Below are 24,247 nucleotides of genomic sequence, written 5' to 3' on the forward strand. Positions count from 1 at the left end.
GTCTCAACGCGACAGCCTGAAGGTTGACTAGCCCCTTTTATAAACTAAAGGGCTCTGCAATGAATTTATGAAGACCTGCTTACAGTCCAGGTCTGGATCTACCAAGAAGCCTTACACAAGGGCCGAATGGATTTTTTCAGCTTCGTATTTCACTCAAGGAGTGGATAGTTCCAACCCGCGGATTAACAACATCCTACACTTCCAGCAGAAAGGATTCAGAAAAGGATTGAGTCTATGGACCTGAAAAGTCCAAAATTAGCCCAGGTCCGCTTTTTGGGTAAGATCTTTGTCAGAAAAGCCTTTGGTGAAAAGGCTCCTGAAATGGTCTGCTATAATGAGACCTACTATCCTCAGACCTATGGTAAAATGAGACTTTGTTTTAGACCTAAGAGGTTTAAGCACACCTACCTCTGAACCCATGGAAGAGGTCCCACATAATTACCTATCCTAAAAGGTTATTTCCTCCTGATCATAATCAAGGGCAGACACAGGCGATGGAGAGCCCCCGTGTAGGGGGGGGGGGTGTGGCCCCCCATGCTCCCCAATAGATTACCATGGCATGCTTCGTTGTGTCTCTCCAACGGTGCACCAGGAACTGTGGGCCACTGTCTCAGTCCCTTACATGCAATGTACTGGGCTCCTGTGCAGCTGCACGTTTTCCACGTGGTGGGTGTCCACCCCTAACCATAACATCTGTCAAAAGAATATGGGAGCTTCAAGCCTTGTCATCAGTGGATCCATACATTAGATTCCTCCGTGACATGGTCTTGCTAAGGGTATGTTCACACGGCCAAAAAATGCCCGAAAAATCAGAACGCCTCCAAACATCTGCCCATTGATTTCAATGGGAAAAACAGTGTTCTGTTCCGACGGGCAGTTTTTTTTACGTAGCCGTTTTGAAAAAAGGCCGCGTAAAAAAATGGCAGAAAAAAAGAAGTGCAGGTCACTTCTTGGGCCGTTTTTGGAGCTGTTTTTCATTGACTCTATAGAAAACACCTCCAAAAACGCTGCTAAAATCGCTTAGTGGCTTAAAAAAGTCTGAAAATCAGGAGCGGTTTTCCCTTAAAAACAGCTGCGTATTTTCAAACGTTTTTGAGTTTGCGTGTGAACATACCCTCGGGCTACTGCCAAACTTCACTACAAAGTTCCCTCATTTGTAACCTGAAATCAGGTCAACTCCCTTCCAGTGTTCTGGCACGTGTGTTGCTCTCATGAGGAACATAATCTCCATTCCTAGATCTGTGTTGTTGTCTTGAGATCTATTTGGCTTGGAGTAAGAGATTAGGAAGGTTAAGAATTTTATTTGGTTTAAATAGTAAGGCATAAAGTTAGCAACAAAATATTTTCAGTATTAGGGCTTATTCGACGAACGGGATATACGTCCGTGCAACGCGCGTGATTTTCACGCGCGTTGCACGGACCTATATTAGTCTATATTAGTCACGACATGTCTGTTCTTTGAGCATTTTTCGCGCATCACGCACCCATTGAAGTCAATGGGTGCATGAAAACCACGCATGCCGCACGGAAGCACTTCCATGCGAACTGCGTGATTCGCGCAACAGCTGTGAAAAGGATGAATGAAAACAGGAAAGCACCACGTGCTTTTTTTGTTTACAAACATCCAAATGGAGTGTCATAATGATGGCGGCTGCGCGAAAAGCACGCAGCCGCGCATCATATGCTGCTGCCACGTGCGTGCTTTTCATGTGCGTCGCATGGACCTATTCTAGTCTATGGGGCAGTGCTGACAGATTTTTCTGTTTACAAACATCCAAACAGAGTGTTATAATGATGGCGGCTGCGCGAAAAGCACGCAGCCGTGCACCATATGATCATGACACACGGACCTGTTAAGTGCCTTTTGCGCACGCAAAACGTCACGTTTTTTGTGTGCGCAAAATGCACACTCTCGTGTAAATCCGCCCTTAGGGCTTATTCAGACGAACCTGATATACGTCCGTGCAAAGCGCGTGATTTTAACGCGCCTCGCACGGACCTATGTGAGTCAATGGGTCAGTTCAGACAGTCCGTGATTTTCACTCAGCGTGTCCGCTGAGTAAAACTCACGACATCTCCGTTCTTCGTGCGTATTTCGCGCATCACGCAACCATTGAAGTCAATGGGTGCGTGAAAATCACGCGCAGCACACGGAAGCACTTCCGTGGGACGTGCGTGATTCGCGCAACAGCAGTAAAACTATGAATGAAAACAGAAAAGCACCACGTGCTTTTCTGTTTACAAACATCCAAACAGAGTGTCATAATGATGGCGGCTGCGCGAAAATCACGCAGCCATGCATCATACGCAGCTGACACACGGAGCTGTTAAGTGCCTTTTGCGCAGGCAAAACGCACACGCTCGTGTGAATCCGGCCTTAAGGGAATTGTAGATTTCGAACGTTAATCTGTTTTCCCTTAGTCCTAACAGCAGCACAAGCTTCCCATCCTAATCAAGGCTACTACTTTATAATAAAAACATGGGGAGGGGACTCTAGTTAAATAGTTTGATTAAATTAAAAATTCCATCTGTCCTACTAGTACACAGGGGCAGAAATACCATATTATTGTGCTGTTCTTAGGACTAAGGGAAAACAGATTAACGTTACAAATCTACACTTATGACCACATATGGGGTATTGACATACTCTGGAGAAATTACTTTACAAATGTTGGGGTGCTTTTTCTCCTTTATGCCTTGTGAAAATGAAAAAAATGAACATATTATTAAAAAAATATATATATTTTCATATTCACTGCCTAATTTCAATATATTCTGAAAAAACCTGTGGGGTCAAAATGCTTACAATACTCCTAGATAAATTCTTTGAGGGTGTGATTTACCAAACAGGGTTACTTTTGGGGGGTTTCCACTGTTTTGGTCCCTCAAAGGCTTTGCAAATTTGACATGGCACCCGAAAACCATTCCATCAAAATTTGAGCTCCAAAAGCCAAATGGTGCTCCTTCCCTTCTGAGCCGTGTTGTGTGTCCAAACAGCAGTTTATTACCACATATGGGGTATTTCCATAATCGGGAGAAATTGCTTTACAAGTGTTGGTGTGCTTTTAGCCTTTATGCCTTGTAAAAATGAAAACTGTCTGTTTTTTCAGAAAAAACTTAGATTTTCATTTTCGCGGCCTAATTCTAATAAATTCAGCAAAAAACCTGTGGGGTTAAAATGCTCACTATAACCCTAGATAAATTCCTCAAGGGGTGTAGTTTCCCAAATGGGGTCACTTTTGGGAGGCTTCCACTGTTTTTGCACTGCAAGACCTCTTCAAACCTGACATGGTGCCTAAAATGTATTCTAAGGCTGAGTTCACACGAGCATGTTCAGTCCGTAAAGAACGGAACGTATTTCGGCCGCAATTCCCGGACCGAACACAATGCAGGGAGCCGGGCTCCTAGCATCATAGTTATGTACGACGCTAAGAGTCCCTGCCTCTCCCTGGAACTAATGTCCCGTACTGAAAACACGATTACAGTACGAGACAGTTGTCCCGCAGCGAGGCAGGTACTCCTAGCGTCGTACATAACTATGATGCTAGGAGCCCAGCTCCCTGCAGTGTGTTCGGTCCGGGAATTGCGGCCGAAATACGTTCCGTCCTTTACGGACCGAACATGCTCGTGTGAATCCAGCCTAACAAAAAGGAGGCCACAAAATCCACTTCTGAGGCTGGTGTTTCAGTCCATTAGCACACTAGGGCCCCATGTGGTATATTTCTAAAAATTGTTCACATGTGCAGTAAAAGAATAAGGCATACAAACTAAAAACAATCATACAACTGTTATAACAAATCGTGGCTAACCCATTAGTGACCGCCCAAAGATGTTTTTACGGCGGCCACTAACAGGCTTTATTCTAATGCAGTAGTCTTTTTACGGCGCTGCATCGGAATAAATAAGCAGAGCAGGGAGCCGTTAAATCTGTTAAAACCGGAGGTAGCTGAGAGTAGGGAGCAGCCCTGCTCTAACGGGCGAGATCGATATCAGTATCGATCTCGCTCGTTTAAACCCTCAAGTGCGGCGCTTGGATGAAAGTTAATAAACAAGTGAAAAAAAAAATTAAAAACCCACTTTTTCCTCTTACAAAATGCTTCATTATTATTATTATTATTATTAATAATAAAAATTTTAAAAAAAATAAAAACATTTAAAAAAGTTACACGTTTGGTATCGCTGCGTCCGTAACAACCCCATATAAAGTTATTACATTATTTAAAGGGAATGTGTTGCCAGAAAAACATGTTTTTTTTTTAAAAATTAAACATTTAGTGTGTGGGTGATTAAACATTGTTCAAATTTTTTTTATTTTTTTCACGAGTCAGGAAATAGTCAGGAAATATTATAAATTAATTCTAATTTATAATACTACCCATTTTTGGTCACTAGATGGAGCTATTCCCAAAATTGCAGCATTGCAACAATGGGTTAAAAGCCCTCGCTCTAGTGAGCTCTCAGCATCCCCCCCTCCTTTATCCTGGCTAGTGCCGGGATAAACGAGGGGTTTGAACGGTGTAACCTCCTACGCTGTGTCGCCATTTTTTGAGCTAACACACAGTGTAGTAGGTTTACATACAGTAGTAAACACACACAAACACGAACATACATTGAAATCTCTTACCTGCTCCTGCCGCCGCGGCTCCCTCCGGCCCGTCCGCTCCGTTTGCTGCCGCTGGTCCAAGTGCACAAATCCGGAAGCCGCGACCGGAAGTAGTAATATTACTGTCCGGCCGCGACTTCCGGTCCACAGTAAAATGGCGCCGGAACGGCGCCAATTTCGAATTGGACTGTGTGGGAGCGGCGCATGCGCAGTTCCCACACAGACGCCGTACACTGAAGTCAATGGGACGGGAGCCGTTCGCAGTCCCTATGGGACTGTGGCTGCCGTATTCCATGTCTGTATGTGTCGTTAATCGACACAGACAGAAATGGAACAAAAAATGGCAGCCCCCATAGGGAAGAAAAAGTGTAAAAATAAGAAAAAGTAAAACACAAACACACAAATGAATATAAACGTTTTTAATAAAGCACTAACATCTTTAACATATAAAAAAATAATTTGTGATGACACTGTTCCTTTAACCAGCTCGGAGAACACCGTAAAAAATAAAATAAAAAACAATGCAAGAATTGCTGTTTTCTGTGAATCCTGCCTTAAAAAAAAAGGTGATAAAAAGTGATCAGAAAGTCGCATGTATTCCAAAATGGTCAAGCTTGAGAAAGGTTCAGGCGTGAACCAAAACGTTGCTCATTCTTTTCACTTTGTGGCGAATAAACCAACATCTCTGCAATTTTGAAGTCCTGGTGCTGTTACTTGTTCTCTGTTCCTGCTGTTTATTCTATTCCAAGGAGTTGATATATCCTTTCCCTGTTAACGTGCACATGGCCTGATGTTCAGCTTGCTTTGAGTGCTGTGTTTTCTCCATTTGTTTTGATTGTTACATCTTTCTATCATAAATAACACTAATGTAACGCAAGCTCTTACAGCTTCTGCGGCGGCTACAACTGATTGAACACAGGGAGGTAAGGCTCTAGCTACTGGGTCGAGTAGAAGTACTAGAGCATATACTTACTAGCCTCGGCATCACACAGGCATTCCATAAACCATATTACCCAAGAAGGTAAAGATCTAGATGAAGGAAGAAAGTCAGCAATACTCCAAGCACCGAAACCTCTGACAAAAAGACAAATGATGTCCTTTTTGGGTATGACCAACTTCTGCAGAAATTGGATCGCCAATTAGGCTGCTATTACGGGACCATTGATATCTTTGATTTATGAGGAGGCATTTTTTTTTCAGATAAAACAGGTTCTTGTAGGCTCTTCAGTGCTTGGACTACCTGATTATTAAAAAAAAACAAAAAAAAAACAAAAAACCTTTATTCAAACTGTAGATTGTAAAAATGGATACATGACTTCAGTGCTAACACAGGAGTATGGAGGAAAGGATAGACCTCTAGCTTACTACTCATCAAAACTCGACCCAGTAGCTAGAGCCTTACCGCCCTATAAGAGCTTCCGTTACATTACTGTTATTTAGGATAGAAAGATGTACCACTGTAAATTCTTCGACCTTGATGTCTACTACGGAGGATGGTGAACCACATGATTGCCTGTCCTCTATAGCAGAAAGAGTGTTACTAAAATCAGATCTTAAAGATATTCCACTACTAGATAGTGATCTCATACTGTTTGTAGATGGATCTTGTAAGAACAAATACATCAGATATACAGTCATATTGAGCCATGGGAAAAGCCATGGTAGAAATCATATCTAAAGTGTTCACGGCATAAGGCTTTACTAACTACTCTAAAAATGTTGTTTAACTTGCTTAACATGCGTCAAACATAATCCACAGCGTAATGTAAGATCAAAGAGAGGACAGTTCCCAAATACACAATATCCATTACAAAACATTTGTATGGATTTCATTGAATTAAACAAGTTGTTTTTAGCTTCCTAAGATATTAGGTATATGTATAAGGGTGTTACTTTGAATCTCAGAGTAGGTAAGAAAAAATTTGGTTTGAGACACTTGTCAGATAAACATATGATATTTGTGAATATTTCTGTGAGTAGGAGCTGTTACAGGTAATCAGCTAAGGTCAAGGTACAAATCCTGTTGAAAAGTGTAACACCAAGTAACTACATATTTCTATGTGCCCTGTCCAGAGAGACATCTATTATATAAAGGTGTTTGTTTGATTTGATTTGATGTACAGGACTTGTCAATGAACTGATGGGACCCAAACCTGAGGGGTGAGATTGGTGATAGTATTATTTTCTTAGTTGAGACCCTATTGTCTGAGGTTTATAATTATAATATATGTAAATATGCCGCGGTACTGTGAATAACAACTTGGTGTTTTATGTGGAGTTATGAGGTGAAGGTCACTGGTTGTTGTCACTCATAAGTAAGAAGTACATGGCAGCACTGGGAGCCCTGAGGTTATGTTACCTGGGTGTCTTTAGGTTTGAGAAAGATGCTGCCCACGACCTGTTATATCTGCAGGAGTAAAAGTTCCATTAGGACAATAAGTGACAGTGCGACACAATTATGACCAATATGTACCATGGCAGGGCAAGTTTGCATTATTGACAATATTAGTAGGTTTAGCAGTAAAGAATGCTCATAATATAGCATAAGTGGCCGACAGATTGGACACGGTTATAAATTATGTGTTTGATGTTTTGAATGCTGCCTAAGGGGGCATTTGCCAAGTAGTTGGCCCAACCTGTTGCTACCAACCTTTTTGGCATTATGCAGCATAAGTATGACTGTAGAGCAAGCTAAGAAAATAAAGTCCGTAAGGGGGATAAGCCCTCTTTTAAGTACCTGGCTTGGGTACAAAATGTTCTCAAATAAACAAAAGGTGGGAGATGTGAAAGTGATTAAAATAATGTTTCAATTAATTCATTTTGTGCAGCAGCCATCTTGTCTGGAGACCCCATTTTGTTCTTATGTAGTGAATAAGAAAGACATTGTTCCTTTAAGACAAGTATATTAATGCTAATTTTGTATGTTATTAAAGTTAGTTATCTTTAACCTTGGTTCTCATGCGAAGCTCAAAAAGGGAAGAAATATTGCTTAGTGATTATTGATGTATTTACCAAATGGGTAGACCATTTGTAATACCACAGTTGAATCCATTCTCTAGGATGGATGAAGAGTCTGATTTTACACTTGCTGAATATATGGCAAAAATGCTAACCAACAGGGAAGTTTCTATCTCTAATTGTATTCCAGGTGACCCTGTACCTGTACCTGAACCTGTGAAGCCAGGAAATTGGATCCTGATCAAAGTTATAAAAAGAGAACACTGGTATTATTTTAGTTGAGAAAGACCATATCAGGTTCTGCTTACCACACCTACGGCCGTAAAGATAGCCGAACGTACCTCTTGGATACACTTATCACACTGTAAGGTAGTTAGGGAATTGCCACTATCCTCCTAGGCTACAAAAGACTGATTACAAAGGGTGGTCATTTGTTAGAAGTGACTGGTCTCAAACTTGAGCGAAGAAAACATCCAGAGCCAGGGAGGAGACAGGGCAAAATGTTATTTTATTTTAGGTATCCTATGGGGGTCCAAGGTGTGTCAACCTAAGGTATGGGATCCCTGGGAAATAGGTTCGGTGGTAAGAGTCCCTAAAGACTTAGTTTGGAGGGTTAAATATTTTAATTTCACTGAAGGTAAGACTGCAACATATGAAATAGATTTCCGTGCTGTGGTTAGAGACCAATGCACGGATAGAAACATATCTTACAAACTAGCATATTCAGATAAGTACATTTGTACTATCTATGTAAATACCCTAATAAAAGGATAAGGGACTATATGTTATAGGAAATTATGTTTCAGGGACTGACCCTATAAAGAATTTCTTTATTGAAGTTAAGACAAAGGATGCAACTGAAAGTCCTTTAGCCCCGAACATAGACCTACCCTCTATAGTCTATCTGGCCAACTTCACTTATGAAGATAAATTGGCATTAGAAACAGGTTACAGTGATAAAAATTAATGATTAGCCTATATGAGATTCACTGCAATCCAAAATGATAGAACTATCGCTTGCGCAAAAGCCAGGCCACAGCTGGGTACTTCAAGTTTTTCACCGCTCGAACAGCACTGAGAAACACAGTTCAACCTAGAGTCTTATAGACGGTTCTGCTCAGTCCACAAGCAATAGACAATATACAATCCAGAAGATGTATGCAGTTGTTATGATCCTTGTAGTCCCACGGAGCTCTACACCGTGTCCCGATGCTCAGGCTCCAGGCAGGATAAATCCTATGACTCCAAGAAAGAAAGGAGAAATAATGCAACACCCTCTGTTTTTTTTTGCAATACGCAAGATTTATTCCATACTTACAGGAAAATAGAAGATAAAAAACATTGGTGATTCAAATAAATTCAATAGCAGAACGTCAAGCAAACTCACCCGACCCCACATCTGGCTACTATACCTTTCAGGCTATCAGATAAGGAGAACCTACAAGGTCTGCAATGTGTGTTATCTTTATATAATGCATCATATAATCCAGGTGATAAATTATGTAAAACACTCTTTATTGTACCCACCTGTGGGGAGAGATGAAATCCCTCCCTTAGTAGTTGCTTACCCAGGCAACTACACCTGCTTTCTGAGGAATGGGCAAGGTAAGAAAGTGGGGAACCTCACTGAAGAGTTTTGTGAAACCACCATAGATATTGGTACCGATAATGGTAATTACTCCTGTAATTGGTTTACCAACCAGAGAAAGGCAAAGACTGATCTCTGGGGGCTATGTGGAGACAGGAAGGCCAAGTGGCACGGAGGCTGTACTCTGGTTCAGCTTCTGATGCCATTCCACATGTTCAAAGCACCAGAATTTCAAAGAATGAGGAAAAAAGGCCTGGAGACTATCTGAATCGCTATAAGTGGTCTATCCCTGAAGGTTCCTTTGACCAAAGAAAATAGGAGTACCCCGAGGGGTGCCAAATGAGTTTAAGGCCCAAAATCAGGTTTCATCATGCTGGTGGTCTACGATAAATAAGAATGTTGACTGGATTAATTATATCTATCACAATCAACAGAGATTTGTTAATTATACCAGAGATGCAATAAAGGGCATTGCAGATCAGTTGGGACCTACATATTTAATGACATGGTAAAATAGAATGGCCCTGGATATGCAGAAAAAGGTGGTGTCTGCAAAATGTTTGTATTTTCTGTTGTATTTTTATTCCCAATAATTCAGCTCCTGATGGTAGTATTACCAAAGCATTGGAAGGACTCAATACCCTGTCTGAAATAAATTACATCTTCACCTCATGGATTGAGAAGTAGTTTGGAAAATGAACTGGCCTGGTAACCTCTGTACTCATGACCATTGCCGTTGTTGCCAGTATATTGACTGTGGATGTTGTGTGATACCCTGCATAAGAGGGTTGATCCAAAGGTTAATTGAGACCTGAGTGACAAAGACTATGTACCAAGAGATTCAAAGTAAGGACGTATACGATGACTCAGAAACACCCCATGATGAAAGGATTGGTTTAAAACTTAAGAAGAGAACCTGTCCTGGATGTCTCACAGAACATTTATTGATAAATTTACAACAGGGGGGAATGTTAGGAAAGTTTTATTTAAAATTTATGCTTATTTGATGCAATGAAATTAAATATACACTGAGCTATGCAGAACTTCTCAGGAAATGTTTTAGCTGATAAAATGTTAAATATGTTGCTTTCAAGTTTAGGGCAGTTGGATTTCTTAATCGACAGATGGAATTTAAGGAAGTTCAATTTTATCCCAGTTTCAGTTGTAAGTGTCAAAATATGCTACATGAAGCAAAACTGAATTAGACAATTTTTTTTGTGTAAGATACTCACTGTCATGTGCAAAATGTCACCTGGTTGTGGTTAAAGCCTATATAAACCAGAGTTTATGTGATGAAGGTTAGACAACTGCTGATCTGCCACTTGTCTCCTTGCCGCAAGAATAAAAGAAGCGCCTTCTCAACTTATTCAGATGAATCCTTGAATTTTTATTGATAAGAATGGAAAATTCTCCTAACAGTGGATGGTGGTATAAATTTGTATTTGTAATACCTTGATTATACTGTACCTTGTGTAGCGTTAGTGTATTTAATACCTATTAAGTTATTATGTGTATTGGGATACACGGACACTATACTGTGATTATTTACTGTGTTTGGTGTATTTTATCTAGGTGAGATTATTTTGTTTTAATAAAGATTACCTTTATTTCTACTATACGGTAGTATTCCCTTAATTAGTAGCAAAGCCGGTAGACTAACGTTAATATGAGAAAAGTGTTAGGGGAACTAGGCATAACTCTAGTGACCCTGATATAAAGGAGGTAGTAATAGTGGGCGACACTAGCTGGTGAACCCCGCTGTTACTCCACCCCATTTTACAGTCATTAAGGCCTAAAATAGGCTGGTATCTAAAGGGTTAAGTATAGGGGGCTTGTGTTGTGAAGGGAAGAGAAGATAATGTGGAACACAAACCTATCACAGCTATCCCGTGACTTAGGTCAAACAACAATGGCAAAATATAGACACTGAAATTAGTGAGGCTTCACACACTTCTGTGATCCATAAGATGCATATACCGGATACAACCAGGCCTGTAAAATAAGAATGTATTGGAAGGACAGTGGAAATACCATCAGGATGCAAATGGTACAGAAATGCATAGTAAGGAACATCGTAATGAAGAATCAGGAGTCCCCTTTTGTACCTGACGGTTCATACAGCAGAGAGAAGATATCAACAGTGAAGGGATATATACTGATGCAAAAGGTATAGTACAAGGTACAAAAACCTAGGGCAGTGTTCAGACACAGCAGCAATGAAAGTACATCAGAAGCAGTGTCTTGCAATTTGTAGTAAAAGCAGTTGCCACCATAGAATGGGAAATATGCAAAGCAGGCTGGAAGTGTCAGGTGGTATGCATAATGTAGTAACAAGGTTATCCCAAACAAGATGGATCAAACATAAGGCAAAGGTGGCAGATTGTATCACTCTACTTTACCAGTTCACTGTCACTAGGAGCAGGACGTCTCATAATCCACTCCTCCACTTCTGATGGGACCGTGAAGAAAAGGACCATCTCGCCACCTAAAACCTGAAGGCGGACTGGATAGGCCATAGAATATCTCGGAACCATTTTTCTAGAAGATCAGCAGGGTTTGTGCCTTCCGCCCTCTCCAGGAACCCTATGATTCTCACATTATTACGATACAGCCTGTTTTCAAAGTCGTCGTATATCTGGTGCCATAAGTCCACTTTCAGTTCTCGAGGGGTAACCCGTTCTGGAAGGGGGGAGACAGTATCTTCCAATGTGGATATGCGGGTCTCTGCCTCCTTAATCCTGCCGCGGACATTACAAAGGTCTTGCCAAAGCAGGCCTAAGTCATCTTTAACTTCTGTGATTTTCCCCATGAGGATAGTGTTACTGGTTGTGATTGCATTCAACAATTGTTCAGATACCCGCCGCAGGGTGGGTTCAGCGTCTGCAGAAGGATATGCGGATGGTTGACCTATAGGATGTAGTGAGTATAAAGAGCTGGCACCTTTATCAGTTGAGTCTCCAGCAAAGCCTTTGAGCTTGGAACAGCAGTTGCCGAGGCTAAGCGATATTTTTCCAAGTGTTCGCCTTACGCCGTCTGATCTGGTATGTAAAAATCTTGGTGGTTGTACAATATCAAGGATATTGATGTCATGGGAGCTTTTTAGCTATTAACAACAAATTAAAAATATCATATGGTTGGGTACAGATGGTAGAACCCTTTAGCCGCCAATGGAGAGTCGTTATAGTACACCACAGGAGATTCTTATGAGATATAGAGGTAATGCCTCAGTGACACGAAAGATGTTAAAAAGGGAGAAATCCAATATCCGCACTCCGTGCTATTCAAACATTATAGGTTCAGAGTTGCACAATCCTGTAGATATGCACTTATAGATGAAACAGGTGGGCCTGCAAGATATCACAGGAAAAGTATAGGTGCAGCACCCAGTCCAACGGGTATGGAGGGGTTAATGTATAGACAGTTCTGATAACAGCCACATGGCATGAAGAATGGTGTACATTATAGACTTGCCCTCCAGTATAGGTGTAGAGGGTGAGTCAAGTATAATCCCTCTGGAACTGTTGACAGGAGTGTAGGAGAGCCAGCCCTGTCTACTTAATTGTAATTTAGTGGCTTTAGGGCACGGACTAGGCCGAAATTTTGAGATTACCCCAGTTGTTTCAGTGTTGCCCACCAGACCACAATTGCTAGGTTTATAGCCTCCGATGAGCTCCACAGTAGTAGCAGGAGGCTTCGGTTCCAATGGCAGTGTGAACGGCCACATTGAACTACATAGGTCAGTGTGACGGTTGTGGTTTTAACGGTCGTCACACGGACGTATAACAGGTTCATGTGAGTAAGGTCTAAGAAACACCCCCAAAAAAACTCATTTTGCAAAGTACACCACCCAAGGAAATTCATCTAGGGGTACAGTAAGCATTTTGAGACGTGAAAATGAAAAATTTAATTTTTTCCAATAAGATGTAGTTTAGCTCAAAAGTTTAGATTTCCACAAGGAATAAAGGAGAAAAAGCTTACCAACAATTGTAAAGCAATTTCTCTGGAGTATGGCAACATCCCATATGTAGTAATACACTGCTGTTTGGACACACGGCAGGACGCAGAAGCGATGGAGCACCATTTGACTTTTGGAGCGCAGATTTAGCCGGATTGGTTTCTCTGCGCCATGTTGCATTTGCAGAGCTCCTGAGGTACCAGTACAGTGGAAACCCCTGAGAATTTACTCCATTTGAGTGGTTGGTAGTAGTTTGGGGTTTTACTGGTATTTCAGTTTATAATGTGAGGGCATATGTAAGCTGGGCAGAGTACATCAGGGCATAATAAGAGGGTATAATAATGAAGTAAATAAATAATAATTAATAGATATGTAGCCAGTTTCGCATTAATAAATGGTGCCCAATCTTATCCCCTTTTGGAACACACTCTGCACCTTTTCTGTGGCCATAATCTGAGAGCCAGAACTTTTTTTTTTTTCTCCACTGGAGCTGTGTGAGGGATTATTTTTTGTGGGACAATCTGTAGTTTTAATTGGTACCATTTGGGGTACATGCGACTTTTTGATCACTTTTTATTCCTTTTTTTTTGGCAGGCAATGTGATCATAGACAGGCACTTCTGACATTGTTTTTTATTCCTTTCTTTTTAGTGTTCACCATGTGCTACAAATGAAATATTAACTTATTATGCAGGTCGATACAATCACGGCAATGCCATATGTACATAGTTTTTTTTTTATATGTTTTACAGCGTTTGCAGAATAAAATCCCTTTTTCTAAAATATTTCACAAAGTCACAATATTCAAAGAGCCATAACTTTTTCATTAAAAAAAGCTGTGTAGGGACTTGTTTTCTTGCAGAACAGGTTGTAGATTTTATTGGTACTATTTTGGGGTACATGTGACTTTTTGATCAGTTTTTATTCCATATTTTGTGAGGGGTTGTGGCCAAAAAGGGATTCTGGCATTGCTTATTTTTACGGTGTTCACTGTGGGGGAAAAATTAACGTGATATTTTTATAGATTGGGTTGTTATGAACAGGGCGATACCAAATATGTATACTTTTTTGAATGTTTTCATTTTTTTTTCCATAATAAAAGTCTTATTATGAGGAAAAAGGCGTTTTTTGTCTTTTTAACGTGAAACTTTTATATTCATTCTTATGTGCAACATTTTTATTTAATTTTTTAACTTTTTTCTCCCACTAGGGGACTTGAAGGCATGAAGCCCTGATCGCTACTCTAATACATTGCACTACCTACATTGTGCAGTGTATTAGTGTAGACAGTTATACTCCCTAATAGGCTTCCGTAATTGGCAGAGCCGGTGTTAGCCCTCCGGTTGCCAAGGCAACACATCGGCACTCTGCAATCATGTCGCGCACAGGGGGGGGGGGTGATGGGGTACAGAACACTTAGATTCCGTGGTCGCTATATGGCATCTGAGGGGTTAAGCGGGCAGAATCCCAGCTGTTACAGCAGAGTGCTGAGCTTCTGAGCCCGTGTCATGAGTGTGCCATACAGGTATGACAATTTGCAGGATGCCCTTCTTAATTATGACATACAGTTACATGAAATCTCGGGAATGGGTTAAAGGAATGAGTTTTGCCATCTAAAATATTTAAGGGCATATCAACAGGATGTACCATAAATACCTGATAGGTGGTATCCCACCTTTTGGACCCTCACTTATCAGGATAAGAGGGGTCACTTGCAAAGCGACTTTCAACTGCATTGGCTTTAATGATTAGCTACGATAAAAAGGTAGTCACGCTTGCGTGAGGCTCTCTCTATTTAATTTTACGGGAGTTACAGAAAGAGCCGAACAAGCAGCTTTCCCTAACCGCCCATAAACTTCAGTGAAGAGAGCCTTCTTAATTGTAATACATACACCCTATTTTGCACCACCCCCCATCTCCTCCACACATATGCAGTTCTCAATGCAGGGCCACCTGCCTATACTGTACTACATAATGTATCTGTAATAGGGTCTTCCGGTCTCTGCATAGTTACATAGTTAGTATGGTTGAAAAAAGACACGTCTTTTAAGTTCAACCCAGGGATGGGAAAAGGGAAGTGATGAAACAAAATTTCTACACATTGACATAGGAGCTGATATTTTTTTGCTCTGGGAAATTATCTAAGCCTTTTTTTAAAGCCATCTACTGTAGCTACAGTGACCAACTCCTGCAGTAGACTATTCCATAGATTCACAGTTCTCACAGTAAAGAAGTCTTGTCGTCTCTGCAGATTGAACCTTATTTTCTCCAGACTGAGGAAGTGCTCCCTTGTTTTTTGATAGGGGTTTTACATGGAACAGGATTTTTTGTATGTGCCATTCATATACTTATACAAATTAATCAAGTACCCGATTAGTCGTCTCTTTTCAAGGCTAAATAGGTTTAATTCTTTTAGTATTTCCTCAGAACTTATATTCTCCATGCCCCTTATTACCTTAGTTGCTCTTCTTTGTATTTTTTTCCAAACCCAGGGCATCCTTTCTATGATCTGGAGCTCAGAACTGTACTGCATATTCTAGATGAGGCCACACTAATGCCTTGTAAAGTGGTAATATTATATCCCTGTCGCACAAGCCCATGCCTCTTTCAATACACGACAATATCTTGCTGGCCTTAGAAGCAGCCGATTGACATTGCATGCGGTTATTTAGTTTATGATCTACAACTACACCAAGATCCTTCTCAACAAGTGTTGCACCCTCTAAGACATATGATGCATGCAGATTGTTGGTACCCAGATACATAGCTTTACATTTATCTACATTAAACCTCATTTGCCAAGTGGATGCCCAAACACTTAGTGTGTCCAAATCAGCTTGCATGGGAGCACTGATTAGATACAATACATTTAGAAAGTCTTGAGACCTTTTCCATTTTTCCACATTTTCTTATGTAAATAAAAGAATGAAAAAAATTCTGCACTCACTACCCCATAATTTATTGAAAATGAAAACTAAAATATTGCATTGACATAAGTATTCAGACCCTTTACGCCGTATTCAGTTGAAGCACCTTTGGCAGCGATAACAGCCTCCAGTGTTCTTGGGTAAGATGCCACAAGTTTTGCACACCTGGATTTTGGGATTTTCTGCCATTCTTCTCTGCAGATTCTCTTTAGCTCTGTCAGGTTGGATGGGGACCGTCGGTGGACAGCCATTTTCAGGTCTCTCCAGAGATGTTTGATTGGTTTTAAGTCAGGGCTCTGGCTGGGTAACTCAAGAACATTCACAGAGTTGTCCCTAAGTCACTCCTGTTTTGTCTTGGCTCTGTGCTTAGGGTCATTGTCTTGTTGGAAAGTGAAGCTTCAGCCTAGTCTGAGGTCTAGAGCACTCTGGATGAGGCTTTCATTAGGGATATCTCCGTACTTTGGTCCATTCATCTTTCCCTCAACTCTGATCAGCCTCCCTGTCCCAGTCGCTGTAAAACACCACCACAGCATGATGCTGCTACCACCATGCTTCACCGTAGGGATGGTATTGGGCAGGTGATGGGCAGTGGCTGATTTCCTCCAGACATGACGCTTAGAATGGAGGCCAAAAAGTTCAATCTTGGTTTCATCAGACCACAGAATCTTGTTTCTCACAGTCTGAGAGTCCCTTAGGTGCTTTTTTGCAAACTGCAGACGGGTTTTCATGTGTCTTTTACTGATGAGAGGATTCTTTCTGGCCACACTGCCAGATAGGTGGAGTGCTGCATGGTTGACCTTTTGGAAGTTTCATCCATCTGCATACAAGATTTTAGCCAGTGGGAAACCATTGGGTTCTTGGTCACCTCTCTTACCAAGGCAACTCTCCCACCATTACTTATTTTGGTGGGGTGGCCAGCTCTACCAAGAGTCCTGGTTGTTCCAACATCTTTCATTTAAGAATTATGGAGGCCACTGAGCTCTTGGGAACTTTCAGCAGAGCAGACATTTTCTTGTACCCTTCTCCAGACCTGTGCCTCCATACAATCCTGTCTCTGAGCTCTACAGGCAGTTCTTTCCTCCTCATGGCTTGGTTTTCGCTCTGATATGCATTGTCAGCTGTGAGACCTTATATAGGAAGGGATGCGTCTCTCCAAATCATGTCCAATCAAATGAATTTCCCACAGATGGACTCTAATCAAGGTGTAGAAACATTTAAAAGATAATCTAGAGAAATGGGTGGCCCCCAGAGCTAAATTTCAAGTATCATAGCAAAGGGTCTGAATACTTATGTCCATGCAAAATTTTAGTTTTTCATTTTTAACCCCTTCCCGCTCCTGGATGTACTATTAGGTCATTGTAGCTGTAGCGTTCGCGCTCCATGACCTAATAGTTTGTCACGGGAGGAACGGCCATTTCGGCCGTCTTCCCGACACATACAGGAGCTGTGACAACTGCTGTCTATTACAGCCGTTGCCGCAGCTTCTATTGTGGAGACCAATCACTGTGTCCCCACTGATTAACCTCTTAGAGGCCGTGTTCAATAGCGATCGCTGCTTTTTAGGGGTTAAACCACCATGGACAGCCCGCTACATGATAGCTATGGCAACCGGACGCCTAATAATGGCGTCCGGCTATGCCATCTATGGAAGCGTAGTGGGTTCCGACAAAGTCAGGACCCACTATGCTTGCTGTCAGTGAGTAGCTGACAGCTCTAATACACTGCACTACGCATGTAGTTCAGTGCATTAGAATTGCAATCAGGGCCTCCTGCCCTCAAGTCCCCTAGTGGGACAAAGTAAAAAAGCGTTAATAAGTTAAAAAAAAGATGTGTAAAAATATGAAAATAAAAGTTTTAAAAGTAATAAAAGTAAAAATACCCCTTTTTCGCTTATCAGTCCTTTATTATTAATAAAAATTAAATAAACTATACATAATTGGTAGCGCCGCGTCTGTAACGGCCTGAGCTATAAAATTATTTCATTGTTTATCCCGCGCCATGAACGCCATAAGAGAAAATAATAATAAACCATACCAGAATCACAATTTTTGGTCACTTCACCTCCCAAAAAATGGAATAAAAAGAGATGAAAAAGTTGCATGTACCTGAAAATGGTACTGATTGAAACTACAGTTCATTACGCAAAAAAATAAGTACTCACACGGCTTTCTTGATGGAAAAATAAAAAAACGTTTTGGCTCTTAGAATATGGCAACACAAAAAGTTAATGATTTTTTAGAAAAAAGTATTTTATTGTGCAAACGCCATAAGACATAAAAAACACCTATAAACATATCGTATCGCTGTAATCGTATCGCCCTGCAGAATAAAGTGAATATGTCATTTATAGCCCACGTGAACGCTGTAAAAAAAAACTAGAATAATAAACAATAGTAGAATTGCCGTTTTTTAGTCACCACGCATCTTAAAAATAGAATAAAAACTGATCAAAAAGTCGCATGCACCCCATGAAAACTACAATGAATTCCTCAAGGGGTCTAGTTTCCAAAATAGGGTCACTTTTGCGGGGTTTCCACTGTTTTGGCACCACAAGACCTCTTCAAACCGGACATGGTGCCTAATAAAAAGGAGGCCTCAAAATCCTGTAGGTACTCCTTTGTTTCGGAGGCCGGTGTTTCAGTCCATTACCACACTGGGGCCACATGTGGGATATTTCTCAAAACTGAAGAATCTGGGCAATAAATATTGAGTTGCGTTTCCTTGGTAAAACCTTCTGTTTTACAGAAAAAAATTGAATAAAAAGAATTTTCTGACAAAAAATAAATAAATTCACCTCTACTTTGCTCTAAATTCCTGTGAAACACCTAAAGGGTTAATAAACTTTCTAAATGCTGTTGTGAATACTTTGAGGGGTCTAGTTTCTAAAATGGGGTGTTTGATAGGGGTTTCTAATATATAGGCTCCTCAAAGCAGCTTCAGAACTGAACTGGAACCTAAAAAAACCAAAATGAGGCAATACTTCGCTTCTTACATTATACTGATAATGAGCCGTGCCCACCCCGAGATGACCCCAGTTTTGACCTGTTTGTATAAACTGAGACCCCTATTAGACAATTTCAGTGCCCGGTTTTCCAAAGCAGACACCCCTGAGAAGTGTATTTCTATTGAGGAGTCCTTGGTACATTTTAAAGGGAGGGTTCAATTCCGCCAGTACCTGCCGAGTAAGAGGACAAGGTATGGCGTGAAGATGTATAAGCTGTGCGAGAGTGCATCAGGGTATACCAACAAATTTAGGATACATGAAAGGAAGGACACATGTATTCAGCCCTCAGAATGCCCCCCCCCCCTTACTGGGAGTTAATGCAAAAATTGTGTGGGATTTGGTGCTGGACCAGGGTTACCACCTCTACCTGGATAATTTTTATACCGGCGTCCCACTCTTCAAGTGCCTCGCTTCCAGAAGTACTGCGGCATGCAGCACTGCTAGAGGAAATCTGAGAGGCCTCACTAACACACTGCTTGAGCAAACACTCAGAAGGGGTGAGAGCAGGGAACATTCTAGCAGCAATATATTATATAACAAGAGAGATGTCCTTGTATTGACAACAATACATGGCCACATCAGTACCCATGTACCTGTACGACATACCAGTACAGAGACCCCAAAACCAGACTGCCTCCTGGACTACAATAGGTACATGGTAGGGGTGGACTTGTCAGATCAAGTCCTGAAGCCCTAAAGCGCCATGCTGTGTGGTATAAGAAGCTGGCCGTGCACATCATACAGATGGCATTGTACAATGCATACGTGCTACGTCGATGTACACGCCAGAGGGGAACTTTCCTGGAATTTCAAGAGGTGGTTATCAAGAACCTAATTTTTAGGACCAAGAAGGGGGAGCACCCAGTACTTCTGGAAGCGAGGCCACACGCATTGTACCAGGGCAATACTTTCCAGGAGAAGTTCCCCAAACTGGCAAGAAGGGAAAAAGTCATAAGAGGTGCAAAGTATGCTATAAGAAGGGGATAAGGGGGGACACAATATATCAATGTGACACATGTCCCGAAAAACCAGGGCTCTGTATGAAAGTGTTTTAAAATTTATCATACATTCCTTGATTTTTAATCTACCCCAGTTTTACTTACCCTGATGCACTCCGCACAGCTTATCCCCCTCATCTTTCCCTTCTGAGCCCTGCTGTGTGCCCAAGCAGCTGATAACAGCCACATGTAGGGTATTGCCATACCCAGGAGAACCCACATTACAATTTATAGGGTGTATATCGCCGGTGGCGCATGCTGGGCACAAAATATTGGACACTGAAATGGCATATATGTATGAAAATTGAAAATGGCAAATCTCACACTGCACCATCTGCTGCGCATTACCTTTCAGACAATACCTGTGGGGTCAAAATGCTCACTACACCTCTAGATGAATGCCTTAAGTGGCGTAGATTTTAAAATGGGGTCGCTTCTTGGGGGTTTCCATTTCTTTGATACCTCTGGTGCTCCATAAATGCAACATGGCACCCGAAAACCAATCCAGCAAAATCTGGGCTCCAAAGAACAAATAGCGCTCCTTTCCTTCTGAGCCCTCCCATGGGCTCAAACGGCAGTTTATCACCACAAATGGGGTATTGCCGCACTCAGGTCAAATTGTGAAACAAAATTGGGTATTTTATTTCTTGTGAAAATAAGAAATTTTGAGCCAAAACTACACATTATTGGAAAAAAAAATTTTTAATTCACAGCCCAATTTAAATAAGTTCTGTGAAAAAACTGTGGGGTCTAAATGGTCACAACACCTATAAATGAATTCCTTGAGGGCTGTAGTTTCCAAAATGGTGTCACTTCTGAGGCCTCCGATGGGCCCAAACGCCAGTTTATCACCCCAAATGGGGTATTGCTGCACAAAATGGGGTATTTTGTACCCTGTGAAAATAAGACATTTTTATCAAAAATGACATCTTATTGGAAAAAATGAATTTTTTTAAATTTCACAGCCCAATTTAAATACGTGCTGGGAAAAAACTGTGGGGACTTTTGGGGGATTCCTACTGTTTTGGCACCTCTCCAAACCTGGCATGCTGCCTAAAATATATTCTGATAAAATAAAAAAAAAGAGGTCCCCAAAATGCACTAGGTGCTTCTTGCTTCTGGGACTTGTGTTTTAGTCCAATAGCACACTAGAGCCACATGTGGGACATTTCTAAAAACTGGAAAATCTGGACAATACGTATTTAGTAGTGTTTCTCTGGTAAAACCTTCTGTGTTACAGAAAAAAATGGAATAAAATTGAAATCCAGTAAGAAAAATGAAATTTGCAAATTTCTCCTCCACTTTGCTTTCATACCTGTGAAATGCCTAAAGCGCTAAAAACATTCTAAATGCTGTTATGAATACTTTGAGGGGTCTAGTTTTTAAAATGGGGTGTTTTATGGGGGTTTCTAATATATAGGCCCCTCCAGTGGCATAACTACTGCTGTAGCAGCCGTTGCGTCTGCTACGGGGCCCGCAGCATGAGGGGGCCCATGCCACCCCCCGGCACGGGCCCCCCCCCATGGCCGGAGGCTACGCTAGTTGCCGCTATGGCTGCCGCTATGGCTGCTACAGCGCGATGCCACTGAAGGGGTTGTTCCTACAAAAGACATGCATACTCTATCCACAGGATCGCTGGGACGCGTGTGGATAGGGGATACATCTCTTTTGTAGGACAAACTATAGGCTGTTTTTTTGGGCGGGCCTATATGTCGTTATCTACAGGGGGGGCTGTATGGCGTTATCTACAGGGGGGTCTGTATGGTGTAATCTACAGGGGGGGTCTGTATGGTGTTATCTACAGGGGGGGTCTGTATGGTGTAATCTACAGGGGGGTCTGTATGGTGTAATCTACAGGGGGGTCTGTATGGTGTAATCTACAGGGGGGTCTGTATGGTGTAATCTACAGGGGGGTCTGTATGGTGTAATCTACAGGGGGGTCTGTATGGTGTAATCTACAGGGGGGTCTGTATGGTGTCAGCTACAGTGGGGGGCTGTATGTCGTAATCTACTGTGGGGGCTGTATGTCGTTATCTACAGTGGGGGGTTGTATGTCGTTATCTACAGGGGGGCTGTAAGACGTTATCTACAGGGGGGGCTGTAAGGCATTATCTACAGGGGGGCTGTAAGGCTTTATCTACAGGGGGCTGTGTATGGCGCCATCTACAGTGGGGGCTGTGGATGGCGCTATCTACAGCGGGGGCTGTATGGTGCTGTCTATAGGGGGCGCTGTGTGGCGGAATCTATAGGGAGGCACTGTCTACAAGCGGGGGTTGTGTGATACCCAGGGGAGGGGGGCCCCAGTCAAAAGTTTGCTATAGGGCCCAGTCTTTCCTAGTTATGCCCTTGGGCCCCTCAAAGCCACTACAGAACTGAACAGGTACCTTAAAAAAAAGGTTTTTGAAATTTTCTTAAAAATGAGAAATTGCGGTTTATGTTCTAAGCCTTGTAACGTCCAAGAAAAATAAAAGAAATGTTCAAAAGATGCTGCCAATCTAAAGTAGACATATGGGAAATGTGAACTAGTAACTATTTTGGGTGATATAACCATCTGTTTTACAAGCAGATGCATTTAAATTCAGAAAAATTCTATTCTTTCTAAATTTTCTCTAAGTTTTGCAATTTTTCACAAATAAACACTGAATATATCGACCAAATTTTACCACTAACATAAAGCCCAATATCTCACGAGAAAACAATCTCAGAATCGCTTGGATAGGTTTAAGCTTTCCGACGTTATTACCACATAAAGTGAAATATGTCAGATTTAAAAAATGGACTCTGAGCCTTAAGGCCAAAACAAGGCTGCGTCCTTAAGGTGTTAATACATTTGCAAACATTTCTAAAATTCTGTCTTCACTTTGTCATTATGGGAAATTGATGGGGAACAATTAGTTTTTTATTTTATTTTAGCACAAAGCCTCAACATAACAAAATGTGAAAAAACGAAAAGAGTCTGAAGACTTTCCGAATGCACTGTATACTGTAGATACAGAATATTTGCCTGTCACACAGTTAAACTATTTCTGTGACAGGCCATGTACTTGTATGTATATGTACACAGCATGTTTTAGACTAAAGTGCTAAATTAATAGCCATAATAATAACAACGAACCCAAACGATACCTTTAAATGAAAGATATATGGATCATATTGATTTGTCCGTTATTTACCTGAAATGCAGAAAGCGCTCTGTCTGTCTCAATTTCTGATTGTAGGAAAGGTTCATAGATGGATATTACAATGCCACCATTCTCCAAAATGTTGAATTGCTGTAACGTATTGTTGTAAGCAAAAAGGGCTAATGCATAGCCTGCTTTTAAACAAATATCCTGGAATATATTACATATATATTTACACTTATTTAGAAAGAATACATGAAAATATGACATGACAAGATTCTTTTATAATTTTATTTGTTTTTATTATATGCAGTGCAGGAGACACATTAATGCCGATCTGTGTGCCATGGAGAACACATTAGGCTCCTTTCACATAACATAGGGAAGATCTACTCTCCTCTAAGTCCTTTTAGGCTATGTTCATATCTGCGCTAAGAATTCCATTTTTCTGTTCAGTCATAGGTGCAGGAAATTAAATTCAATGCTGTGACATATCCATCAGAAAACAACGGTGCCCGATGAACCCTATTGACTTTAATGGGTTTTCGTTAGGTTTCTGTGATATGCCTATCATTTTACCGTAAAAATAGATGTTTTTCAGCATTATTGACAAATTGGTGACGGAGCCTCCAACATAGATTTGAACAGAACCATAAGGAGAAAAGGAAGATCTAATTGCAGCACAAGGGACAGGAGAAACATTCCCTAATATTTGCTTACGGAATGTTTCCCATTTAATTTGTATCACTATCCAATCCTCCTTTTTATCTTAAAAAAAAAAAAAAGATACATGGGAACTCGGATTGAGTGCATAAATTAATTTTTTAGTTAAACATTAATTAAACTAATAATTGAAAACATCATAGGAAGACTGGATCAATTGTGGAGCCCTAATGAGGGCAACAGTGGTATTTGTTTTACACGATTGCATGTAGAAAAAAGTCTCTGCTTTAGGCCTCATTTACACGAGCGTGTGCGTTTTGCGCGCGCAAAAAACGCAGCGTTTTGCATGCGCAAAAGGCACTTGACAGCTCCGTGTGTCATCCGTGTATGATGCGCGGCTGCGTGATTTTCGTGCAGCCGCCATCATAGA

General features: G+C 41.2%; 1 protein-coding gene across 2 annotated transcripts in view; it reads right to left on the bottom strand.

Moving 5' to 3' along the window:
• The window catches only part of ANKAR (ankyrin and armadillo repeat containing), a 468,018-nt gene that overhangs the window by 77,490 nt on the left and 366,281 nt on the right, over positions 1–24,247 (bottom strand). For both annotated transcript variants that reach the window (XM_075829926.1, XM_075829927.1), the window contains exon 19: positions 23,206–23,364. In XM_075829926.1, coding sequence (XP_075686041.1) covers positions 23,206–23,364 — 159 coding nt within the window. The remainder of the gene's footprint in view (positions 1–23,205; positions 23,365–24,247) is intronic.

The sequence above is a fragment of the Rhinoderma darwinii genome, chromosome 6 (assembly GCF_050947455.1).
Source record: "Rhinoderma darwinii isolate aRhiDar2 chromosome 6, aRhiDar2.hap1, whole genome shotgun sequence".
Lineage (NCBI taxonomy): Eukaryota > Metazoa > Chordata > Amphibia > Anura > Rhinodermatidae > Rhinoderma > Rhinoderma darwinii.